At 45.8% G+C, this 27,204-nt stretch overlaps 1 protein-coding gene across 1 annotated transcript in view; it reads left to right on the forward strand.

The window, feature by feature from the left end:
- reck (reversion-inducing-cysteine-rich protein with kazal motifs) overlaps positions 1-27,204 on the forward strand; it is a 250,308-nt gene that overhangs the window by 72,049 nt on the left and 151,055 nt on the right. Inside the window, exons 8-10 of the mRNA XM_085993983.1 lie at positions 7,037-7,070; positions 7,872-8,069; positions 26,330-26,597. Coding sequence (XP_085850109.1) covers positions 7,037-7,070; positions 7,872-8,069; positions 26,330-26,597 — 500 coding nt within the window. The remainder of the gene's footprint in view (positions 1-7,036; positions 7,071-7,871; positions 8,070-26,329; positions 26,598-27,204) is intronic.

The following is a 27,204-nucleotide window of genomic DNA, read 5'->3' on the forward strand; positions in this document are numbered from 1 at the left end:
CCAGGATTTTGACCCAGCGACGATGAAGGAACGGTGATATGTTTCCAAGTCAGGATGGTGTGGGAGTTGGAGGGGAACTTGGAGGTGGTGGTGTTCCCATACGCCTGCTGCCCCTTCTAGATGGCAGAGGTCGTGGGTTTGGGAGGTGTTGTCGAAGAAGCCTTGGTGAGTTGCTGTAGTGCATCTTCGAGATGGAACACACTGCAGACACGGTGCGTCGGTGATGGAGGGAGTGAATCAGCGAGGCGAGGCCCAACCAGAGCGAACCTGCGAGGGAGCAGTGAGCAGCTGAGGAGTTTAAAACCGGCGGCAGTTGAAAAGTGGCGGCTGATTCAGCGAGGCGAGGCCCGACCAGAGCGGACCTGCGAGGGAGCAGTGAGCAGCTGAGGAGTTTAAAACCGGCGGCAGTTGAAAAGCGGCGACTTTAAAAGGAGGAGCGAGGCGTACCAATTCAGCAGCAGGGGAGAGAGGTAAAAAGTAATCCAAGTGTGACGTCACCAGGAAGCAGGTAAGTGATTGGTTGGTGAGTATTTCTTTCTCCTTTACATTACAAGCTTAAATTCTGCGGTTTATATTTTCTTGGGTCTCTGTGGTGTAGTGGGGACAGTTGGTAAATAAGCGCCCGAGAGTATATCTTTAACTGGTGGTATTGAATTAATTTAAATTAATTAAAGGGGTAAGTCATGCCAGGAGAGCGCAGCCCCGTGTTATGCTCCTCTTGCTCTATGTGGGGATTCAGGGACGCTGCCAGTGTCCCTGACGACCACGTGTGCCAGAAATGCATCCAGCTGCAGCTACCAATGGGCCGTATGGAGGCACTGGAGCTGCGGATGGATGGGTTGTGGAGCATTCACGATGCTGAGAGGGTCGTGGATTACACGTTTGATGAGTTGGTCACGCCGCAGGGTAGGGCTGCACAAGCAGAAGGGAAATGGGTGACCACCAGGCGGAGCAATAGAAGCAGGCAGATAGTGCAGGGGACCCCTGTGGCCATCCCCCTTTCAAACAGGTATACCAGTTTGGATACTGTTGAGGGGGATGACTCACCAGGGGAAGGCAGCAGCAGCCAACTTCCTGGCACCGTGGGTGCTTCTGCTGCTCAGGAAGGGAGGAAAAAGAGTGGGAGAGCAATAGTGGTAGGGGATTCTATCGTAAGGGGAACAGATAGGCGTTTCTGTGGCCATAGACGTGACTCCAGGATGGTTTGTTGCCTCCCTGGTGCCAGGGTCAAGGATGTCACTGAACGGCTGCAGGGCATCCTGAAGGGGGAGGGTGAACAGGCAGAGGTCGTGGTTCACATTGGGACCAACGACATAGGTAGGAAGAGGGATGAGGTCCTGCAGCAAGAATTTAGGGAGCTAGGTAGCAGATTAAAGAGTAGGACCTCAAAGGTTGTAATCTCTGGATTACTCCCGGTGCCACGTGCTAGTGAGTATAGGAATAGGAGGATAGAGCAGATGAATGTGTGGTTAATGAGTTGGTGCAGAAGGGAGGGCTTTAGTTTCCTGGATCACTGGGCCTGCTTCTGGGGAAGGTGGGACTTGTACAAGTCGGACGGGTTGCACCTGAACCAGAGCGGGACAAATATCCTTGCGGGGAGGTTTGCTAGCACTGTTCGGGGGGGTTTAAACTAAAATGGCAGGGGGTTGGGAACCTGTGCAGGGAGACAGAGGAAAGGAAAACAGGGATAAAAGCAAAAGATAGGAAGGAGAAAAACAAAAGTGGCAGTCAAAGAAATCAACGGTTTAAATCAAACGTGGCCACAGTAAATAATAATTCTAATAGGTCTAAGAGCGTTAAAAAAAACAAGCCTTCATGAAGGCTTTGTGTCTTAATGCGAGGAGCATTTGTAATAAGGTGGATGAATTGGCTGCGCAAATAGAGGTAAACGAATATGATTTGGTTGGGATTACGGAAACATGGCTCAAGGATGGCCAAGACTGGGAACTCAACATCCAGGGGTATTCGATATTCAGGAAAGATAGGCAAAAAGGAAAGGGAGGTGGGGTAGCATTACTGGTTAAAGAAGGGATTAATACAATTGTAATGAAGGATATTAGCTCTGATGATGTGGAATCTGTATGGGTAGAATTGAGAAATACTAAGGTGAAAAAACATTAGTGGGAGTGGTATATAGACCTCCAAACAGTAAGGTGGAGGTTGGGGATGGCATTAAAAGGGAAATTAAAGAAGCGTGCAATAAGGGCACAGCAGTCATCATGGGTGACTTTAATCTACATATAGATTGGGCCAACCAAATTAGTAACAATACTGTGGAGGAGGAATTCCTGGAGTGTTTACGGGATGGTTTCCTGGACCAATATGTCGAGGAACCAACCAGAGATCAGGCCAACTTAGACTGGGTATTATGTAACGAGAAAGGATTAATTAGCAATCTTGTTGTACGAGGCCCCTTGGGTCGGAGCGATCATAATATGATCGAATTCTTCATTAAGATGGAGAATGAAGTAGTTGACTCAGAGACAAGAGTCCTCAATTTAAATAAAGGAAACTACGATGGTCTGAGGAGCGAGTTGGGTAGAATTGATTGGGGAATGGCACTTAAAGGGTTGACGGTGGATAGGCAATGGCAAACATTCAAAGACCGAATGGATGAGCTACAGAATTTGTTCATCCCAGTTTGGCATAAAAATAAAACAAAAAAGGTGACTCAACCGTGGCTGACAAGGGAAATTAGGGATAGCATAAGATCCAAGGAGAGGACATATAAATTGGCTAGAAAAAGCAATAATCCTGAGGATTGGGAGCAGTTTAGGATTCAACAAAGGAGGACAAAGGGATTAATTAAGAAAGGGAAAATAGAATATGAGAGTAAGCTTGCAGGGAACATAAAAACTGACTGTAAAAGCTTTTATAGATATGTGAAGAGAAAAAGATTGGTGAAGCCAAGCGTAGGTCCCTTGCAGTCAGAATCGGGGGAATTTATAATGGGAAACAAGGAAGTGGCTGACCAACTAAATACATACTTTGGTTCTGTCTTCACAAAGGAGGACACAAATAACCTCCCAGAGATGCCAGAGAACATAGGGTCTGATGAGAGGAAGGAACTGAAAGAAATCAGTATTTGTAGGGAAATGGTGTTAGGAAAATTGATGGGACTGAAGGCCGATAAATCCCCAGGGCCTGATGGTCTACATCCCAGGGTACTTAAGGAAGTGGCCCTAGAGATAGTAGATGCATTGCTGGTCATCTTCCAGAACTCGATAGACTCTGGAACAGTACCCATGGATTGGAGGGTAGCTAATGTTACTCCACTATTCAAAAAAGGTGGTAGAGAAAAAGCGGGGAATTATAGACCGGTAAGCCTGACATCAGTAGTGGGGAAAATGCTAGAGTCTGTTATAAAAGATGTAATAGCAGAGCACTTGGAAAGCAGTGACAGGATTGGACAAAGTCAACATGGATTTAGAAAAGGTAAATCATGCTTGACTAATCCACTGGAATTTTTTGAGGATGTAACTGGGAAAGTAGATAAGGGAGAACCAGTGGATGTGGTGTATTTGGACTTTCAGAAGGCTTTCGATAAGGTCCCACATAAGAGATTAGCGTGCAAAATTAAGGCACATGGGATTGGGGGCAAGGTATTGACTTGGATAGAGAACTGGTTGGCGGACAGAAAGCAAAGAGTTGGAATAAACGGGTCGTTTTCCGAGTGGCAGGCAGTGACTAGTGGGGTACCGCAAGGATCGGTCCTAGGACCCCAGCTGTTCACAATATATATTAATGATCTGGATGAGGGAATTGGATGTAATATCTCCAAATTTGCAGACGACACAAAGCTGGGTGGGAGGGTAAGCTGTGAGGAGGATGTCGTGAAACTCCAGTACGATTTGGACAGATTGGGTGATTGGGCAGAAACATGTCAAATGCACTATAATGTGGATAAATGTGAGGTTATCCACTTTGGTGGCAAAAACAGGAAGGCAGATTATTATTTGAACGGCAATAGATTGGGAGAAGGGGAAGTGCAAAGAGACCTGGGTGTTATTGTGTACCAGTCGCTGAAGGTAAGCATGCAGGTGCAGCAGGCGGTTAAGAAGGCAAATGGTATGTTGACCTTCGTAGCAAGAGGGTTCGGGTACAAGAACAAGGATGTCTTGCTGCAGTTGTACAGGGCCTTGGTGAGACCGCACCTTGAGTATTGTGTGCAGTTTTGGTCACCTTATCTGAGGAAGGACGTTCTTGCCATGGAGGGAGTGCAGCGAAGATTCACCAGGCTGATACCTGGGATGGCAGGAATGACGTACGGGGAGAGATTGTGTCGATTAGGCTTATACTCACTGGAGTTTAGAAGATTGAGAGGGGATCTCATCGAAACCTATAAAATTCTGTCAGGTCTGGACAGACTAGATGCAGAAAGGATGTTTCGGATGACCGGGGAGTCCAGAACCACGGTTCATAGTCTAAGGATAAGTGGTAAGCCATTTAGGACTGAAATGAGGAGGAATTTCTTCACCCAGAGAGTGGTTAACCTGTGGAATTCTCTGCCACAGAGGGCGGTGGAGGCCAGTTCATTAAATATATTCAAGAAAGAGTTGGATATATTTCTTGAGGCTAAAGGAATCAAGGGATATGGGGAGAAGGCAGGAACAGGGTACTGAATTTGGATGATCAGCCATGATCTCATTGAATGGCAGAGCAGGTTCGAAGGGCCGAATGGCCTACTCCTGCTCCTATCTTCTATGTTTCTATGTTTAAGGTGGTGGCTGGGGTGCCAATCAAATGGACTGCTTTGTCCTGGATGGTGTCAAGCTTCTTGAGTGTTGTTGGAGCTGCACTCATCCAGCAAGTGGAGAGTATTCCATCACACTCCTGACTTGTGCCTTGTAGATGGTGAAAAGGCTTTGGGGAGTCAGGAGGTTAGTCATTCATCACAGAATACCCAGCCTCTGACCTGCTCTTGTTGCCACAGTATTTATGTGGCTGGTCCAGTTAAGTTTCTGGTAAATGGTGACCCCCAGGATGTTGATGGTGGGGGATGCGGTGATGGTAATGCTGTCGAATGTCATGGGGTGGTGGTTAGACGCTCTTGTTGGAGATAGTCATTGCCAGGCACTTATGTGGCGTGAATGTTACCTGCCACTTATCAGCCCAAGCCTGAATGTCATCCAGGTCTTGCTGCATGTGGGCGTGGATTGCTTCATTATTTGAGGAGTTGCGAATGGAACTGAACAGTGTGCAATCGTCAACGAACATCCCCACTTCTGACCTTATGATGGAGGGAAAGCAATTGACGAAGCAGCTGAAGATGGTTGGGCCTAGGACACTACCCTGAGGAACTCCTGCAGCGATGTCCTGGGGCTGAGATGATTGGCCTCCCAACAACCAAAACCATTTTCCTTTATGCTAGGTATGACTCCAGCCAATGGAGAGATTGCCCCCTGATTCCCATTGACTTCAGTTTTACTAGGGCTCCCTTAATGCCACACTCTGTCAAATGCTGCCTTGATGCCAGGGGCAGTCACCCTCGCCTCACCTCTGGAATTCAGCTCTTTTGTCCATTTTTGGACCAAGGCTGGAATGAGGTTAGGAGCTGAGTGACCCTGGCAGCATTCAAACTGAGCATCAGTGAGCAGGTTATTAGCAAGTAAGTACTGCTTAAAAGCACTGTCGACGACACCTTCCTTCACTTTGTTGATGATTGAGAGTAGACTGATGGTGGGGGGGGTAATTGACCGGATTGGATTTGTCCTGCTTTTTGTGGACAGGACTTACTTGGGCAATCTTCCACTTTGTTGGGTAGATGCCAGTATTGTAGCTGTACTGGAACAGCTTGGCTAGAGGCGGCTATTTCTGGAGCACAAGTCTTCAGCACAACAGCCGGGATGTTGCCGGGGCCCATAGCCTTTGCTATATCCAGTGCGCTCAGCCGTTTCTTGATATCTCCTTCAGCCTAGTACTATTCAATGGTGTGTTTAAAATAATATGTGTAAATATATTTTTGCCATTTACCCCCACATGAAATGTAAACCTTAACCTCTCAGGCAGTCTCTTAATCCTTCAATTTATTTTACAGTTTATCTTTTAAACAATATAAAATTGTTTTGACCAGGCTAACTTGGAAACCAATTTGTATATTTTTTTTAATCATACGTTGAATGTTGTGAAATGGTTCCCTGGTATTAACTGTTTTGAAGTATTGACTTTTAAATTGTCAATAGTCAAGGTAAATGTGTGTTTTTGCACTGATTTAAACTGATTATATTTTTTATAGGTCTTGGCTGTGACTGCTTCGAGATCTCCCCTCTCTCTCTGAGGTCTTTAATCACTACGTTCTCCCCTACTGCAGCCCTGTCTTTTTATCAAATCGTTACTGTCCTTACCCACTATAATTTCTGCTTCTCTTTGTTCTTACTACCCAGGCATCTGTTGACACCATTCCCACATTCTGCTCCAACTGCATCTGATATCTTGCATAGCTGTGACCATTCTGTTTGTTTTGTAATTATGTCCAATTTTGCATACGTTACATTAACGTTCACTTCTAATGTTTTAAGTTGAAATGAGGGAAATTTGATGTCTGTAAAATATAATTTAATATTCCTCTGTACTATTTCTTTGGGGGATTAGGTTTTATGTAGCCTTTAAAAGAATGGCACATTATTTTAACACAGTTGTTCATATTTAATTTATATGTATTGTGTTTATTATACATTAACAATTTTTGTCAGTGTAGGAAATTTAAAATTGTCTAATTACTTGGTCACTGTAGGGAGCAAGCATCAGTTCTTGGCTGAAGCACCAAGACGTTATTGGAATGCTCCATTTTTGGGGGGATGGGGGGAGTGGGGGTGGGAAAGAGGTGTTGAAGTGAAAGCTTCCTCCTCCATATTACATACCTTCAATGGCTGGCCTGAAAATATAATTGCTGATGCCATGGCTAACATCCATCTTGAAGGAGGTTGTGTTAGAGAGTGGCTTTAAAGGACGGATTTGTGTATAAAACTGATTTTTTTCAAACTCCTTCTGTTGTTACAATTACTAACTATGTATTACATTTTTGTTTGTATTTCAGACTGCTTTTTTCAGCTGTGTGAACAGAAATGAGAGTAAGGTCATTTTTTCCCCCTAAAAACCAGGAAGTCATGCTGATGAATGCAATACTCAATTATTTCAATATTTCTTTAAATATATTAAAGTGGAATGTGTACAAGTGGTGATATAGTTAATTAAGTAACAAAAAAAGCCAATAGTAGATGAAATTCTTTGATGTCAAATCTAATTCAAGAGTAATGATTAAACATTGTAGAAGGTGGTATAGAGAAGACAGACTTTGTGATGAAGAGGCAGAAGTGCTGAGTTTGTAAAGAGAGAAAATGTAAAATTTAATTCAATATGAAAGGATAAAAAGGGATCTAGATCTTGCCCTGATTATGTAAATCATCAGAGGGAAAATCTCAGGAGGTGTAAAACAGCCCTGTAAATTAGGAGACTATAATGGATTTTGAACTGAATTAACATTGGAGGTCCAGTTGAGGTGGGCTTTGTACCACTTTGTTCAGCTGGAGAAAAACTATCAAACTCTTCTTTATTTTCTCAGTCGCTGTCCAGCATGTCATTCGCTTGTATCATACCTGCATACAGTATAACTGTAGCACTAATGAATCTCTCCTCTCTACTGTTCAGTTGTAATGCAGAGGTGTTTAATGAAGACTGGATGGCAAGTGCAAACTATTATCTTGCCTTCGAAATCATAATGATGTTTTCTGAGTAATACTGTTCAATGTACTACTACGCTTTGAAGCATCATGGTTTTGTTGCAGCCCTAGTTCAAATATCATTGAACAAATGAAGAATATAAGGATGTTTAGACTGACCCTGAATTATCATTTGCTTTTGTTATATTACAGTGGGATCCCTGTGTTGCAGTTATGCAGGCCGACACACAAACTGTAGAGAATATTGCCAAGCTATTTTTGGCACAGATTCTTCTCCCACACAGTCACAGATTAAAGCTGTAGAAAACTATTGTGCCTCCATCAGCCCACAGCTTATTCAATGTGTTGACAACTACACACACTCATATCCAATGAAAAATCCCATTGACAGTAAGTAAGAATCTTTTAAACTATTTCAGTTCTTACAGCAGATGCCCTCTACTGATAGTTACTTATAACTGCCTTTGTTATGGTAAAGGGAATGGATGCCTTTGTTACCAACATAGAGACTCTTTGTTCAGCTGTCTCTGCTGCTTCCCCTCTTCCCCTTTCCAAAAAGCTAGGTAGCCCCCTATCCTTTCCTTGAACCCCTGTCTATCTCTAGTTTCTCTCCCCTCTCCTCCCATGGCCTCTTCAAACTCATCTCATGGATGAGACACACCTTCTTCTTTGACCCCATTTCCATTAAACTGCCAAACACCCAGCTTCCATTGCTGACCATTATGTCAGTTAACATTGTAAATGGTTTTCTCCTCTTGAGCCACTGTCTTCTTCCCTTTCAAAACCATCATCATCTCCCCTTCCTCAAAGATCCCCACTTCTCCTTCTGTCCTTGCAATTTACCATCCCATCTCCAACTTCCCTTTTCTCTTCTTGAACATGTCACCTCCCAGATCGGTGCTCATCTCTTCTGCAACTTCTTGTTTGAATCCTTCCAAGTAGGTTTCCATCCCTCCTACAGCACTGAAACAGCCTTAGCCAAAGTCATGAATGACATTTTCTGTGACTGTGACCATGGTGCATAACCCTGCTTTGATCTCTCTGTATCCTTTGATATGGTCGATCACACTATTCTCCTCCTACATCTCCTCTGTTGTCCAGCTCAATAGGACTCCCCTCATTTGGTTCCACTTTTACCTGCCTGATTGTAGCAAGAGGCAACTGATTCCTATTTCCATCCCAGCACTGTCACCTTGAGAGTCCCCCAAGTTTCCATCCTTGGCCCCTTCCACTTACATGCTGCCCCTTGGTGACATCATCCACAGACATTGGGTCTCCATATGTATATTGACAACATCTACCTCTGTTTCTCCACCACCTTTCTCAATTGCTCCACTAAATGTGCCGTCAGACTGCTTGTCCAACATCCGGTCATAGATAAACCATAATTTCTCCAGATTTACATTACAAAGACCAAAGTAATTGTCTTCACCCCTGCCACAAACTCCTGGCCACTGTCTCAGGCTGAACCAGACTTTCAGCAACCTTGGCATCCTGTTTGACCCCCAAGCTGAGATTTGACCCTATTATAATCCTCTCCATCCCAAAGATTTCCTCCGTAACATCACCCGCCTTCGTACCTAACTCAACCCATTTGCAGCTGAAACCCTCATCCATGCCTTTGTTGCCTCTAGACTCAAATATTCCAATGCTCTCCTGGCCAGCATCCCATCTTCCAGCCTCCAAATCTAAAGCTAATCTAAAACTCTGCTGCCCATTACCTGTCTTTGCTGACCTACGTTGTTTCAGCCGAAGGTGAGCTGAAGCCTCCGGGCATGGCTGGCGTTTGATGCAGTTCAGGAGTAGCAATGTTCTTTTTTCCTGCAGATTGTAAATTCCTTTGCAGGTTAATGTAATGCAGGATAAACTTGTAGCTTATAAGGCATATTGAAAACAGTTCTTCCTCTTTGTTTGGCGCTCCTAGGCATATAAGAGAATGGCTTCCTTTAGTCCAATGTAGGATTCAGGACCCAGCAGTGAAGTGGGGTCATGGTGAAAAAAGGGAAACATTTGGAGGGAAGGAGGGAAGGCTCAGAAGCTCTTCCCACCTGTCACTCGACTCCCTGGAAGGAAACGCTGCCTTGGAGTTGGAAGTCAAGAACATCAAGGTGGTTGATGTGTCTCAAGCGAAGACTGATGTCTGTTACAAACCTGATAAGCAAACTGATGTTTGTGAAAGATGTTTCCTGGAGGATGGGTATGCGATTACGCTAATATATCCAGTGTTTGGTGCTTTGATTTGGATGCAGAGAAGCAAGGAGTTGCTGCTGAAGTTCTACACTTTCAACTAGTGGAACTACCATTTGATGTGCCATGGTATCTGTCCATGCTATGATCATGAAGATGGTGGTTATGTACTTGCACATTTTATGTTGAGTATGCTGGTCATCCGGCCTGTTCATAGGACTTCCCAGCACGTGCTATTTACATAGCGAGTGCTTGAATCTGCTTTTGTCAGTTGATTAATGACTAGCGAGTGATTACTCCCCTTAGGAGGAGTTGGGAGGTAGCAGAATCTCTTTTGGTGTCAAGTTGGCTTGGAAATGACATAGTCATCGCAGATTGGTAAGGAAGCGTTGCATTTAGTTAGCACCTTATCGTGCACTTTACATCCAATTAATTATTTTGAAGTGAAATGTAAGCAATCAAATCAATGCCAAGTGGAAGAGAACCCAATTCAATACTTGAGCCAGAGTACTCCAGACAGCTGTTAACGATTGACCAGCTAGCCTTGGTCATTGATCAGGCCTGGAGGAGTACACCTGTCACTGGTGTCAGCCTTGGTTCAGTGGTAGAACTACCCTATAAGTCAGTAGGTCGTGGGTTCAAGTCTCACTCCAGAGATGAGCATGTAACCTGGGTTGGCACTTCTGTACAGTACTGAGGGAGTACTGCACTTGTTAGAAGTGCTGTCATAGAGTCATAACGGCAAAGAAGGAGGCCATTTGGCCTATCGAGTCCATGCCGGCTCTCTGTAGAATAATCCAGTCAGTTCCATTCCCCCCTCTATCTCCGTAGCCCTGCAAGTTTATTTCCCTCAAGTGCCTATCCAGTTTCCCCTTGAAAACGGGGAAAAATTCGGTTGATTTGCGCCTCCCGTTAGCGCCCTAGGGGCACAAAGCAACTAGCGCCTGGGTGCGGCACCGCCAACGCCTTCCGCGAAGTTCAGCAGGACGTTAGCGGCGGCAGTAACTGTTAGCGCTCTGTGGCGCTGCGCCTCTGGCGATGACGTCATCGCCGTGCACAGTGCCCCGCTCGCGCCCCGGCTGCGATCTTTGGTAGCGCCCCCTGACTTACTACCGGACGCTATGTCCGACAGGGTCAGGGGGGCCTACCTGCGGCCGAGGCGGTGCAAATTAAAGGGGAGGTGCCGGGTGGCCATTTTTGTTGCTGGCTGCCTGCCAGCACCTGCCCCCGTTGCTGTCCCCGGCCTCCAGACCAGCATCCCCCCCCCCCCCCCCCGGGCGGGGTGCTGGCTGCGCTCTGTGAGCCCGGCACTTGAGTGCCGGGCTCTTTTCCTGGCATTCCTATCCCTGGTGGCCCAGCTGGGCCCTGGGTCACGCTGCGCTAGGCCCCTCCCCTTTCAGAAGGGGAGGAAGGCCTGCAGTACCGCGGCATGTAGCACCGTGATATTCACTCGCAGCGCCCCAAGAGGGAGGCGGGGCGTTTCCAGTACCGCCCCGCCTTCCTGTAGGGCGCCACCAGTGAATTTCGGGCGTGGGGGCGCTAATTTTCTCAGGGTGCTAAAAGTAGCGCCCTGGCAAAGGTAGTGCCCCAAAGGGGGCGCGACCCAATTTTCCCCGAGTGTTTCCGCTTCCACCACCTCCGTCGGCAGCGAGTTCCAGGCCCTCACCACTCGCTGCGTAAAAAAGTGTTTCCTTGCATCCCCCCTGTATCTCTTACCCAAAACCTTAAATCTGTGTCCCCTAGTCCTTGTACCATCAATTAGTGGGAACAGCCTTTCCCCGTCTAGCCTATCCAAACCCGTCATAATCTTGTACACCTCTATCAAATCACCCCTCAACCTCCTTTGCTCGAATGAAAACAAATCCAGCTTCTCCAACCTGTCCTTATAGCTAAGATCCCCCATCCCTAGAACCATTCTGGTAAATCTCCTCTGCACCCTCTCAAGTGCCTTCACATCATTCCTAAAGTGTGGTGACCAGAACTGGACACAATACTCCAGTATTGGCCTAACCAGCGCTTTATAAAGGTTCAGCATAACTTCTCTACTTTTGTACTCAATACCTCTATTTCTGAAGCCCAAGATCCCATATGTTTTGCTAACCACTCTCTCAATATGTCCCGCCACCTTCAGGAACCTATGCACATGAACTCCCAGGTCCCTCTGTCCCTGCACACTCTTTAAAACTGTGCCATTAAGTGTATATTGCCTCTCCCTGTTTCTTCTGCCAAAATTCTTCACCTCACACTTCTCTGTATTAAATTCCATCTGCCACTTGTCTGCCCATTCTGCTAGCCTTTCTATGTCCTGTTGCAGTCGATTGGTATCATCCTCACTGTTTGCCACACCCCCAAGTTTGATGTCATCAGCAAATTTAGAAATTCTACTCTGTATTTCAATGTCCAGGTCATTTATATATATCAAAAAAAGCAGTGGCCCCAGCACTGACCCTTGGGGAACACCACCGTCTACCATCCTCCAGTCTGAAAAACAGACATTTACCACAACTTGCTGTTTTCTGTCCTTAAGCCAATTCCTTATCCAAGCTGCCACATATTCCATGAGCCTCAATTTTGTTAACCAGCCTTCTATGTGGTACTTTGTCAAACGCCTTCCTAAAATCTATGTAAACAACATCCATTGCATTCCCTTCATCAGTCCTCTCTGTTACTTCATCATAAAATTCAATTAGATTAGTCAAACACAATCTGCCTTTTACAAATCCGTGTTGGCTCTCCTTAATTAGCTTAAACCTCTCCAAGTGCCCGTTAATTTTTGCCTTGATTATTGTTTCTAAAGCTTTACCCACCAATGATGTTAAACTGACCGGCCTGTAGTTACAGGAAACTCTCGATTTACCGTCGCCTAAATAACTGGAAATCTCTGTTAACCGGGATTGTCCTTGCACCCTTTCTTGAACAATGGTGTCACATTTGCCACTTTCCAATCCTCAGGCACCTCCCCCGCATCTAGGGAAGATTGGAAAATTATGGCAAGCCCTTCTGCTATCTCCTCCCCCAATTCCCTTAGCAACCTGGGATGCAAGCCATCTGGACCAGGCGACTTGTCCACTCTAAGCATACCCAGCCTTTCTAGTACATCCTGTCTATCAATTTTCACCCCTTCCATTGCTTCTACCTTTTCCACTTTTACCGATATTTTGTCAGCATCCACCTCCTTAGTAAACACCAATGCAAAGTACTCATTGAGTATTCTAGCCTTGCCCTGCACCTCTAAGCATAACACCTTCTTTGTCCCCAAGAGGCTCCACCCCGCCTCTTACTACCCGCTTACTGTTTACAGATTTTTGGGTTCCCTTTTATGTTAACCGCCATTCTCCTCACATATTCTCTCTTTGCCAATCTTATTTTCATCTTCACTTCCCCTCTCAAGTTATTGTATTTGGCCTGGTTCTCCCTTGAAGAATTCACCTGACATTCATCATACACCCTTTTTTTTTTGTTTCATCATCTTCTCTATCTTCCTTATCATCCAAGGAGCCCTTGCTTTGGTTCCCTTACCCTGCCCCCTTGTTGGAATGTACCTAGCCTGTACTTGGAACATCTCCACCTTAAAGATCACCCATTGTTCCGTTATAATTTTTCCTGTCGGTCTTTGGTTCCATTTTACCCTGGCTAGATCCTTTTGCATTCCATTGAAATTAGCCCTATTCCAGTTTAGAAGTTCCACTCTAGATTGTTCCTTGCTCCTCTCCATTGCTAATCTAAATCTTATGATATGATGATCACTCGTACCCAAGTGTTCTCCCACAGACACTTGGTCGACCTGGCTCACCTCATTCCCCAGCACCAGATCCAGCAATGCCTCCTACCTAGTTGGGCCAAGAACATACTGGTCAAGGAAATTCTCCTGAACACATTTCAGAAATTTCTCCCCCTCCTTTCCCTTTACCCTAGCATTATCCCAATTGATATTTGGGTAATTAAAGTCACCCAATATCACCCCTCTATAGCTTTTGCATATCTCTGCGATTTTCCTGCAGATTTGCTCCTCTACCTCCCTCTCACTATTTGGAGGCCTATAGAATACCCCCAATAGCGTGATCATACCCTTTTTGCTCCTCAACTCTAACCAAATGGATACTGTCCTTGTCCCCTCAAGAACATCCTCCCTTTCCAACACTACAACGTCTTCCTTAATCAGCACTGCCACCCCAGCTCTCTTTTTTCCTTCCCTATCTTTTCTGAACACCTTGTACCCTTGAATATTAAATGCCCAGTTCTCACCGTTTTTAAGCCACGTTTCCATTATTGCCACAACATCATATTGCTACACGGCTAATTGTACTTGTAGCTAACCAACCTTATTCACCACACTTTGTGCGTTTACGTACATGCATTCTAAACCCATTTTTGAATTTTTCATTGTCTTTCTTAGTCTGCTCCTATCTAATATGGCACTACTTCTGCCTCTAGTAATACTTTCTTCTCCAGTACTATCCAACACACTCACTCTTTTATGCACCTTATTCCTCTTTTCTACTCCTATATGCTGGTGCCCATACCCCTGCCAAGCTGGTTTAAACCCTCCCCAACAGCACTAGCAAACCTCCCCGCGAGAATATTGGTCCTGGCTCTGTTGAGGTGTAACCCGTCTGGCTTGTATAGGTCCCACCTTCCCCAGAAATGGTCCCAATGCCTCAGGAATCTAAAGCCCTCCCTCCTGCACCATCTCGCCAGCCACACATTCACCTGTTCTATCCTCCTATTCTTGTACTCACTAGCACGTGACACTGGGAGTAATTCGGAGATTACTACCTTTTGAGGTCCTGCTTTTTAATCTCTTTCCTAGCTCCCTGTGGTCTGCCTGCAGGACCTCATCCCTTTTTCTGCCTATGTCGCTGGTACCGATATGGACAACGACCTCTGGCTGTTCACCATCCCCCCTCAGAGTGCCCTGCAGCCACTCAGTGACATCCTTGACCCTGGCACCAGGGAGGCAACATACCATCCTGGAGTCATGTCTGCGTCCACAGAAACGCCTATCTGTTCCCCTATCACTATTGCTCTTCCACTCTTCTTCCTCCCCCCCGTGGTGCCGTGGCCTTGGCTCTGGCTGCTCTCTCCAGAGGAGCCATCGCCCCCCCCAGTTTCCAGAACTGTGAACCGGTTAGCGAGCAAGATGCACTCTGGGGATTCCTGCCCTACCTGCCTGGTCCTCCTCCTGTGTCTGGTGGTCACCCATTCCCTCTCTGCCTGCACATTCCGAGGCTGCGGGGTAACCACTTCTAGAAACGTGCTTTCCAAGTATTTCTCAGCCTCGCGGATGCACTGTAGTGACTCCAGCTTTTTTTTAATGTGTTTATGGGATGTGGGCGTCGCTGGCAAGGCCAGCATTTATTGCCCATCCCTAATTGCCCTTGAGAAGGTGGTGGTGAGCCGCCGCCTTAAACCGCTGCAGTCCATGTGGTGAAGGTACTCCCACAGTGCTGTTAGGTAGGGAGTTCCAGGATTTTGACCCAGCGATGATGAAGGATCGGTGATATACTTCTAAGTCAGGATGGTGTGTGACTTGGAGGGGAACTTGGAGGTGGTGGTGTTCCCATGCGCCTGCTGCCCTTGTCCTTCTAGGTGGAAGAGGTCGTGGGCTTGGGAGGTGCTGCCAAAGAAGCCTTGGCGAGTTGCTGCAGTGCATCTTGTAGATGGTACACACTGCAGCCATGGTACGCCGGTGGTGGAGGGAGTGAATGTTTAAGGTGGTGGATGGGATGCCAAACAAGCGGGCTGCTTTGTCCTGGATGATGTCGAACTTCTTGAGTGTTGTTGGAGCTGCACTCATCCAAGCCAGTGGAGAGTATTCCATCACACTCCTGACTTGTGCCTTGTAGATGGTGGAAAGGCTTTGGGGAGTCAGGAGGTGAGACACTCACCGCAGAATACCTAGCCTCTGACCTGCTCTTGTTGCCACAGTATTTCTGTGGCTGGTCCAGTTAAGTTTCTTGTCAATGGAGACCCCCAGGATGTTGATGGTGGGGGATTTGGCGATGGTAATGCTGTTGAATGTCAAGGGGAGGTAGTTAGACTCTCGCTTGTTGGAGATAGTCATTGCCATGGCACTTCTGTGGCGCGAATGTTACCTGCAACTTATCAGCCCAAGCCTGAACGTCGTCCAGGTCTGGTTGCATGCGAGGATGGACTGCTTCATTATCTGAGGAGTTGTGAATGGCGCTGAACACTGTGTGGTCATCAGCGAACATCCCCACTTCTGACCTTATGTTGGAGGGAAGGTCATTGATGAAGCAGCTGAAGATGGTTGGGCCTAGGACACTGCCCTGAGGAACTCCTGCAGCGATGTCCTGGGGCTGTGATGATTGACCTCCAACCACCACGACCATCTTCCTTTGTGCTAGGTATGACTCCAGCCAGTGGAGCGTTTTCCCCCCAATTCCCATTGACTTCAGTTTTACTAGGGCTCCTTGATGCCACACTCGGTCAAATGCTGCCTTGATGTCAAGGGCAGTCACTCTCGCCTCACCTCTGGAATTCAGCTCCTTTGTCCATGTTTGGACCAAGGCTGCAATGAGGTCGGGAGCCGAATGGGGATATTCATGGAGCCTCCTCCTCCCGTTAGTTGTTTAATGGTCCACCACCATTCACGACTGGATGTGGCAGGACTGCAGAGCTTTGATCTGATCCGTTGATTGTGGCATCGCTTAGCCCTGTCTATAGCATGCTGGTTCTGCTTTTTAGCATGTATGTAGTCCTGTGTTGCAGCTTCCCCAGGTTGACACCTCATTTTTAGGTATGCCTGGTACTGCTCCTGGCATGCTCTTCTACACTCCTTACTTATTGAACCAGGGTTGGTCCCCTGGCTTGATTGTAATGGTAGAGTGAGGGATATGCCGGGCCATGAGGTTACAGATTGTGGTGGAATACAATTCTGCTGCTGCTGATGGCCCACAGCGCCTCATGGATGCCCAGTTTTGAGCTGCTAGATCTGTTGTGAATCTTTCCCATTTAGCACGGTGGTAGTGCCACACAACACGATGGAGGGTGTCCTCAGTGTGAAGATGGGACTTCGTCTCCACAATGACTGTGCGGTGGTCACTGCTACCAATACTGTCATGGACAGATGCATCTGCGACAGGTAGATTGGTGAGGTCAAGTAGATTTTTCCCTCGTGTTGGTTCTCTCACCACCTGTAGCAGGCCCAGATTGGCAGCTATGTCCTTCAGGGCACGGCCAGCTCGGTCAGTAATGGTGCTACCGAGCCACTCTTGGTGATGGACATTGAAGTCCCCCACCCAGAGTACATTCTGTGCCTTTGCTACTCTCAGTGCTGCCGCTCAAGCTCCGAAACCCGGAGCTCGAGTTGCTGCAGTTGGCGACACTTCCTGCAGACGTGGTCGTCCAGGCCGCAAGAAGCGTCCAGGATTTCCGACATGCACATTTTTGGATGTTAAATTGAGGCCCTGTCTGCCCTCTCGGATAGATGTAAAAGATCCCATGGCACTATTTGAAGAAGAACAGGAAAGTTCTCCTGGTGTCCTGGTCAGAATTTATCCTTCAACCAACACCACCAGAACAGATTATCTCGTCATTGATCTTGTTGTTGTGGGGCCTTGCTGTGTGCAAATTGGCTGTTGTGCTTGCTACATTACAACAGTGACTACACTTCAAAAGTACTTTTATTGGCTGTAAAACACTTTGAGATGTCCTGAGTTTGTGAAAGGTGCTATATAAATGCAAATCTATCTTTCTTTTACTGGCAGCTGGTTCCTCCCTCTCACCCCACCCCACTCCACCTGACTTGGCTTCATATAACCTTGTAAGTCATTGCTGCAATAGGTAAGGTTGTCTTAGCTGGACATGTAGCGGGAAGCATACCAGTATCTGTGCTGGAAATCTATGTGGCTTTAGCTGGTTTAACTCCAGCATGATACCTATACACACTTAGGTTCCTTAGCTTCGGCTTTGCCAATCAGTGCCTAAGTTCTGTGGGGTGTGTCCCTATGAGCACAGTCCATATCAGGTACTTGAAACCTACATATGTGGCTTTCTCAGTATTTGGATTTGGCAACTCTTAAGCAGGTTGCTGAATTAAAATGAAATTATTTTGTTCATTGCCAGTATTTCACAATAGTCAGTTGTTTGAATGTGGCATTAAAGAAGTTTTATTCTTTTCCTATTCTATTGTTACCTTCATTCGCAAGTGTAAGCACTGCTGCAAGTTCCAATAGACTTTTTTTGTATTAGATGGCCATTCTTGGGGCTTGCTGTGTTTGCCATCAAAACATGACTTGGCTTCCTATCCTGTCTGCTTATGTATCTGGTTTTCAGTTTTTTCTATGTGGTGGAACCTATGCAAATACTGACACACTCAGTAAGCTTCTTTCCAAATATCTTAAAGACCATATCAGCTACACAAAAAAAAAATAGTATCTTTGGAGAAAATACTTTTTATTAAGTTCCAGCTTGGCACAGTGGTAGCATTCTGGCCTAAGTCAGAAGGTCATGGGCTCGAGCCGCATTGGAGAAGTTAAGCGCATAATCTACGCTGGCAATTCAGTGCATTACTGAGGGAGTGCTGCACTGTCGCAGGTGCATTTTCTTTGGATGAGATATTAAACCAAAGCCTCATCTGCCTGTTCAGGTGGATGTCAGTGATCAGGGGAAGAAAAGTAGGAGAGTTCTTTCAGTGTCCTGGCCAACATTTAACCCTCAACCAATACCACCAAAACAGATTATCTGGTCATTTATATCTACTGTTTGTGGGACTTTGCCGTGCACAAATATGCTTCTGCGTTTGCTCACGTAACAGTGATTATGCCTCAAAAGTAGTTAATTGGCTGTGAAGCACTTTGAGGATGTGATAGACACCATATAAATGAAAGTTCTTTCTTTATTAGTAAATAGCAACAAAGTTTGCAATCCTTGCCCCTATCAAAAGCGGTGGGACTGATCTTCAGTAGAGGCAGAATTGTATTCCACCACAATCTAGTAGTTCCAGGAAAAAGTCAACAGCCTACCTTGGCACAGACATCAACCACATGCTTTGTAGCAGCAGGTTCCAAGCATACTTCACATTAAAGTTGTAAAGGGTAGATATTTTACCTGGATTCTGTAAAGCTGCTTGGAATCCAGATCAAGAGGCAGTAGGAATAAATCAAGGAATTGCTGCTGCCAATAACTTTGGCTTAGACCCAGTAGTTCCAATGTTGTATTTTCATTTTATCGGTTCCAAGTCCCACTGCTCAGTGAATGTTATTACCAAGAGCCGTCTTCAGCTATGGGATTTGAAAAGTTGTGCACTTCAGAGAATATATCTGAGCTGTATTTTTGAGTGTCCATTGCCGCCCTCCTCCCATATTTCTTCCTATTGTGGTTAACTTTACCTAAGCAATTCATGCTCTTTGTAATTCCAAGGACACAACCACAGGTATTTGGGTTGGGGTGGAAAATTTCACTGATGGGATTTTGCTCTGCTCAAAGGAAATATGGTTGGTGACTTTTTGTCCATGAATGTGTCCGCTAAGAAGCTTGGAGCATACATACTCCACATATTTCCTATAAGTGTCTTCTCTGTCAACAGCAATGCAGAACTAGTACAGCAAGAGCTTTCATTCCGATTGTCTGAGCCTAAACATTTACACACTGTTGAATTTGAGGTCCATCATGAAATAGCTCAAATTGATCCAAATCAGCCCTACTCAGAGGGTTTTAAATGGAGGTCTGCTTGACCATTGTTCAAATTAGACGTAAAAGTTGTGGTGTATGTGCCTTTAAGAGCCCCAGGTGTGCGTAATGCCGGTAATTGCCACTTGGGCTATATAAGCCTGTGTATTGTGTATATCCTTTAGAAACCCCCCCCCCCAGACTTGCTTAGTAAATACCTATGAACCAACTCCTGTCTTCAGTGTCTTTATCTACACACGGACACTACAGTGGCGACGAAGTGGAAACGGACTTACCTGCAATTCGGCAGCACCTCAAGGACATCGATTCCTCCAGCGTCCAGAAGACTCAAGGAAGTAAGGGAAACTGTGGTTTCACCAGCTGGCCAAGCTGGTGACAGGTACTGCGCTAATCCTTCCTGGGCGTCAGGCTGGAGCTCCAGCGGCGGGCTCTACAGCTGAGACAGGCAGCGAAATCAGAGGCAAGCAATAACGGACTGGGAGGGTGCACTCGAGAGACGGCCGGCGCGGCAAGCAGGTCAGTGTTTAGACCTCCGTCGGGAACGAGTCTCCAACAGTGAATAAACAGCGTTGTTATCGGTAGCAGCGGCGGGAAAGCGCGGGAAGCGCCATATCGTTGCTACAGAGAGAAAAAAAAAAAGCGCGGGAAGCGCCATATCTTTTCTGAAATGCCTAAATCTGGTAATATTGAGGCTTTTGATGGCGAAATAGAAGATTGGACCACATACGTGGAAAGAGTAGAGGTTTATTGCACTGCAAATGGAATAACAGATGAAAAAAAAGCTTCAGTACTTCTGAACTTAATGGGCGCGAAGACATACGGGCTGTTACGAAATTTAATCACTCCAGCCAAACCAAAGGACAAGACTTTTAAAGAAATTGTTGATACCCTGCAGGAGCATTTAAACCCAACACCGCTGCTGATAGCAGAACGATTCAAGTTCTTCAAGAGAAATCAACACAAGAATGAAAGTAACGCTGATTACCTAACCGAATTAAGAAAGCTATCAAAGTACTGCCAATTCGGAGCAGGACTATCGGATTATCTTCGAGACAAATTTGTTTGCGGTCTCTTAAGTGAAGGAACACAAAAAAGACTGCTTTCTGAAAAAGATTTAACATTGGACAAAGCTTTCAGTATGGCTGTATCATACGAAGCAGCAGCAAAAGGAGCTGCAGAGATACAACAAGAGACACAGGACTTCGGCACCCATAAAATGACACACGAGTTCGGAAGATGTTATCGCTGCGGCAGATCCACCCATAACCAGAGGGACTGCTGGTTCAAGGGCAAAGCATGCAGGCAATGTGGTAAGATTGGACACATTGCACGGGTATGCCAATCTGGACAAAATAAATCCACTGACAGAAAACAAAAAATCAATAAAGAAAAGTACAGGAAGGTACAAATGATGGCGGACAGTAGCTCCGAAGACCAGAATAGCGATAGCGACTCCGGAAACAAGAGACTAAGCTGTCTCAAATTACATAATGTACTTGCCAAAGAGGATTACCAAACCATTTGGGTTACCCTCACAATAGCAGGGTCCCCAGTTAAAATGGAGCTAGATACAGGATCAGCTCTAACCGTAATAAATCGACGAGATTACGAGAGGCTATTTTCGCATATACCTCTAAAAGACACATCCATTATCTTAAAAACATATACGGGGCAGAAAGTCTACCCCAAAGGAAAAATAAGGGTGCCTGTGGTATACAACGGCAAAGAAATACAAAAGTTGTATTTATACATTCTACAAGATGGTGGTCCACCGTTGTTGGGACGTGAATGGATAAGGAAGATACGTTTAGACTGGCACTCCATTCAGGCACTGACGGTGACCAGTAAGGAAAAAAACAATGATGACATCATACCTGAACGATTAAAAGACATCTTGGCCAACGCCAAAGAAGTGTTTCAAGAGAAACTAGGAACCTTGAAAGGCATCACCGCCTCAATAAAAGTGGAAGATACAGCAATTCCAAAATTTTTTAAGGCAAGACCGGTGCCATACGCTATACGTCCGGCAGTCGAGGCAGAGCTGAAGAATTTGGAAAAGGCAGGCGTATTATCCAAAATAGATTGGAGCGAATGGGCAACACCCATCGTTCCAGTCATGAAAAAAACATTGAAAAATAACTCTGAGGAACAGAAAAAAATTTGCATCTGTGGGGACTTTAAGGTGACTGTAAACCCGGTCCTTCACACGGTACAGTATCCTCTTCCGAGGATAGAAGATATTTTCGCCTCACTATCCGGAGGGAAACGTTTCACAAAAATTGACTTGGCACAGGCATATCTACAGATGGAGGTTGAAGAGACCTCTAAAAAGTATCTCACAATAAACACACACAAAGGCCTGTACCAGTACAATCGACTGGTTTTTGGAATAGCATCAGCTCCAGCTATCTGGCAAAGAGCTATGGAGCAAGTCCTGCAAGGGATTCCGGGAACTCAATGCTACCTAGACGACATCCTTATAACAGGAGAAAACGACAACGAGCACCTTGCCAATTTGGAGCAGGTGCTCACTAGGCTGAAAGAACGGGGCCTACGAGCAAATCGCCCCAAGTGCGAATTTTTCCAAAATCAGATATCATATTGTGGCCACATAATTAATAAGGAAGGGTTGCATAAGTCACCTGAAAAAATTGAAGCAGTTATAAAAGCCCCAGCACCTGAAAATGTTTCACAATTAAGGTCATTCCTGGGATTAATAAATTACTATCATAAATTTTTACCGAACTTATCAACTATTCTACACCCTCTTAATGATCTTCTACAGACAGGAGTGATTTGGAAATGGAACGAAGACTGTAAACGTGCCTTCCATAAATGTAAAGACTTAATCACATCCGAGAAAATTTTGGCTCATTACAACCCATCACTACCAATCAGACTGGCGTGCAATGCATCCCCTTATGGCATAGGAGCGGTATTGTCCCATAGATTCCCTGATGGCTCGGAACGGCCGATAGCTTTTGCGTCACGCCCATTGAACTCAGCTGAGCGTAACTATGCCCAGATAGACAGGGAAGCACTCAGCCTGGTATGGGGAGTGAAGAAATTCAACCATTACCTACACGGACAAAAATTTACCTTGCTGACTGACCATCAACCCCTCATCTCCATATTCAACCCTAAAAAAGGTGTCCCCATTATGACGGCACAAAGACTACAGAGGTGGTCCCTTTTTCTAGGGGCACACCAATACAACGTTGAATACAAAGGGTCAAAACAGCATGGGAATGCTGACGGTTTATCACGCCTACCGTTGCCAACGATAGAAGAGGCACCTACAGTAGACCCAGTAGAGATATTCCACTCTACCATAGTGGAATGTCTACCGGTGACAAATTCTGCCATTGAAAGGGAGACAAGAAATGACCCTACTCTCTCTCGGGTCTACGATTTAACAGTGAAGGGATGGCCAGCACATGGCGAACCACTGTTGCCAGCATTCTCGCAAAGAAGAGAACAGCTGTCAGTGTGCCGAGGAACCTTGATGTGTGGATCCAGAGTGGTGATTCCACCCAAACTCCAGGATAAAGTGCTAAAGGAGCTTCACGAGGGGCATCTGGGTGGAGTGAAAATGAAGAACCTAGCTAGGGCGTTTGTATGGTGGCCAGGTATCGATGGAGACATCGAAGACATGACCAAGAGCTGCCTAGGATGCCAGAAGGTCCAAAATGCTCCGCCACAGGCCCCTCTACATCCATGGGAGTGGCCCTCATCTCCCTGGCAAAGGGTGCACATCGACTTTGCTGGTCCATTTATGGACTCAATGTTCTTAATCGCAGTTGATGCACACTCCAAGTGGCCGGAGGTAATAAAGATGTCCTCCACCACCACGGAAAAAACCATCACAGTATTAAGGACCATATTTGCCAGGAATGGGCTGCCGGAGCAGATATGTTCTGATAATGGACCGCAATTTATGTCCGAAGAATTCAGAAAGTTCTTAAAGAACAATGGGGTAAAGCACTACACGTCCGCCCCATACCATCCCGCCACCAATGGATTGGCTGAAAGGTTTGTCCAGACCTTCAAGAAGGCCATGGGTAATGAAGACATAAAACTTCAGCACAAGGTGGATAACTTCTTATTTGCATATAGGAATGCAACGCATATGGTTACTAACCAAACTCCCGCCATGATGTTCTACAATAGAAACCTAAGATGCCGGCTGGATTTGGTCAAGCCCAACATCCGAAGGGACGTGGAGAACCGGCAGTTTCAGGGCATGAATGAAAGGCCAACTAGGGCCTTCCAGATAGGCCAACCGGTTTTGGCCCGGGACTACCGTACCGAGAAATGGCAGCCTGGAACTATCTGCACACGATTAGGACCACTGATGTATACCGTGGACATCGGAGACAGCATAATAAGGCGCCATGCTGACCAAATCATCAAGTCATCCGAAAAGGGACAACCTACACCACCACTATACATCTAACGATGAAGTAGAGATACCCATATCTACCTCCGATCCGGTGATACTGGAGCCCGATGAACCCGACACTGGCCTTCAAGCCGAATCAGCCTTGCCAGAAGAACCTACTACACCACCAGAAACTACTACACCCCCGAGGCGTTATCCGGACCGAGTCAGGAAGCCTCCTGAGAGACTAACTTATAATTAATTAATACAGCAATGTATATTATTTTGCATATAACATGTAATTAATAATTACTTAAAATATGATGTACTAGTTAGCTAGAAGGGGAGGAATTGTGGTGTATGTGCCTTTAAGAGCAATTATGGTGTATGTGCCTTTAAGAGCCCCAGGTGTGCGTAATGCCGGTAATTGCCACTTGGGCTATATAAGCCTGTGTATTGTGTATATCCTTTAGAAACCCCCCCCAGACTTGTTTAGTAAATACCTATGAACCAACTCCTGTCTTCAGTGTCTTTATCTACACACGGACACTACAAAAGTGGTGTAGATTCGTGACTACTAATGTGGTGAAAGTTTTGAGTGTGGTTCAAGGTGGTGACTCACTGATTTCTGCCTGTTGACACCTGTGTTGGTAGTCATTTTAGGATTTTCTATGCCATTCCCAATAATTTGTGGTATGGAACAAAGTCAAACTTCTCTTGCACTGGTTTAATTAGATCATATTTTTAGGCTACTGGAGTTCCTCAGGGCAGTGTCCTAGGCCCAACCATCTTCAGCTGCTTCATCAATGGCTTTCCCTCCATCATAAGGTCAGAAGTGGGGATGTTCACTGATGATTGCACACTGTTCAGTTCCATTTGCAACTCCTCATAATGAAGCAGTCCGTACCCATATGCAGCAAGTCCTGGACAACATTCAGGCTTGGGCTGATACGTGGCAAGTAACATTCACACCACACAAGTGCCATGTAATGATTATCTCCAATAAGTGAGAGTCTACTCACCGCCCCATGACATTCAACGGCATTACCATCGCCGAATCCCCCAGCATCAACATCCTGGGGGTCACCATTGACCAGAAACTTAGCTGGACCAACCACATAAATACTGTGGCTACAAGGGCAGGTCAGAGGCTGGGTACTCTGCAGCAAGTGACTCGTCTCCTGACAAAAAGCCTTTCCACCATCTACAAGACACAAGTCAGGAGTGTGATGAAATCATCTCCACTTGCCTGGATGAGTGCAGCTCCAACAACACTCAAGAAGCTCGACACCATCCAGGACAAAACAGCTCGCTTGATTGGCATCCCATCCACCACCATAAACATTCACTCCCTCCACCACCGGCGCACAGTGGCTGCAGTGTGTAAATGCACTGCAGCAACTCGCCAAGGCTTCTTCGACAGCACTTCCCAAACCCGTGATCTCTACTGCCTAGAAGGACAAGGGCAGCAAGCAGGCGCATGGGAACACCACTACCTCCAAGTTCCCCTCCAAGTCACACACCATTCTGACTTGGAAATATATCGTTGTTCCTTCATCGTCGCTGGGTCAAAATCCTGGAACTCCCTACTTAACAGCACTATGGGCGTACCTTCTGCACCGACTGCAGCGATTCACGAAGGCGGCTCACCACCACCTTCTCGAGAGCAATTAGAGATGGGCAATAAATGCTGGCCTTGCCAGCGACGCCCACATTCCGAGAATGAATTTAAAAAAAACAATTTTGGGTATAATTTGACAGTACAGGGCAAAGCCCATTTCCTCAAAACAAAAAATCAAATGGTTGAACTAGTAGAGGTGCCTCTTTAGGGGTACTCCTCAGATACAAATTGTCCTGCTGAGAATCTCACTGGGCAGGATTTTCTTGTATAATTAAAATTTGAAACTATCTTCTTTATAGTTCAGTTGTTTGATAATCTTTTCAAAACTTAAGCTTGGCATCACCTAACTGCTGCTCCTACTTTTCTACTTAGATGGTCCCCTGTATTGTTGGCCTTGGCATTTCTCTGGGGTTTCTCAGTTTAGAAAAAAACCCTTAGTGACCAGTACAAATGTGCATAGCTACTTGTGAAGTCCAGCTACATTCACTGTGCTGCAAAAGCAAACAGCAATCATCAAATACCATAATTATTACTGGTTGACTGAGGGCATTGTTCCACTTACCCAACATTCTCCATGTGAAATAACAACAGAAAATGCTGGAAATACTCAGCAGGCCAGGCAGCATCCGTAGAGAGAGAAACAGGGTTAGCGTTTCAGGTCTGGGACCCTTCAGGGTGTTTCCTGTTGGTACTTCCCTATATCAATTGCAATTTAATATTTGCTTGTTCAGAAATGTAACGTAAATGGCAATCCCAATAAAGAGTGCAGTAAAGATAAATGGTACTATTGAATTTCCAACTATTTAGGTTTATATTGCTGTGACAGAGCAGAAGACCATGCTTGCCAGACCACATGTCGAAGAGTGCTGATGACAAAGTCCACAGATCAAGAAATTGTTGATGGACTTATCGATGGGTGTAAGAAAATGCCTCTGCCTCAGGATCCACTCTGGCAGTGCTTTCTCGAAAGTTCTGGATCAAGTAACCCGGATAACAGCACAAACGGGTTGCCTGCTACAGCTGTCGATGGTGCTAAATTGCACTGTTGTTCTAAAGCAAATACTTCTATCTGCAGGTTGGTACAGTGAATAAATATATTTTATTTTTCTCTGAGGTACTTCAACACTTTAATAGGCAACCGCTTCCCAAGCACGGTGGCATAGTGGTTAGCACTGTTGCCTCACAGCGCCAGGGACCCGGGTTCGAATCCGGCCTCGGGTGACTGTGTGGAGTTTGCACATTCTCCCCGTGTTTGCGTGGGTTTCCTCCGGGTGCTCCGGTTTCCTCCCACAGTCCAAAGATGTGCGGGTTAGGTTGATTGGCTATGATAAAATTGACCCTTAGTGCTAGGGGGATTAAATACGTGGGGTTACGGGGATAGGGTGGGATATGTGTTGGTGTAGGGATTACGGGGATCGGGTGGGATATGTGTCGGTGCAGGCTCGATGGGCCGAAATGGCCTCTATCTGCACTGTGGGGTTTCTGTGAATTCTGTGGAAAAAAAAAATGTATATTGTAAAAATAACTTGCCTCAATTCCCATTATTACTTCTGGCTCAGTGGGAGCAGTCAGGTTTGCTGAGAATTTTGCTCCTTATCATACCCCTTCAATCAGCTGGAGATTTTATGCATTCAAAACTTGTGTAAATTAACTTAAGCAGCTAATTTACAATTTCTTTTGGT

This window comes from Somniosus microcephalus, chromosome 7, assembly GCF_052327205.1.
Source record: "Somniosus microcephalus isolate GS21.2 chromosome 7, FLI_Smic_1.0, whole genome shotgun sequence".
NCBI classification, from domain to species: domain Eukaryota; kingdom Metazoa; phylum Chordata; class Chondrichthyes; order Squaliformes; family Somniosidae; genus Somniosus; species Somniosus microcephalus.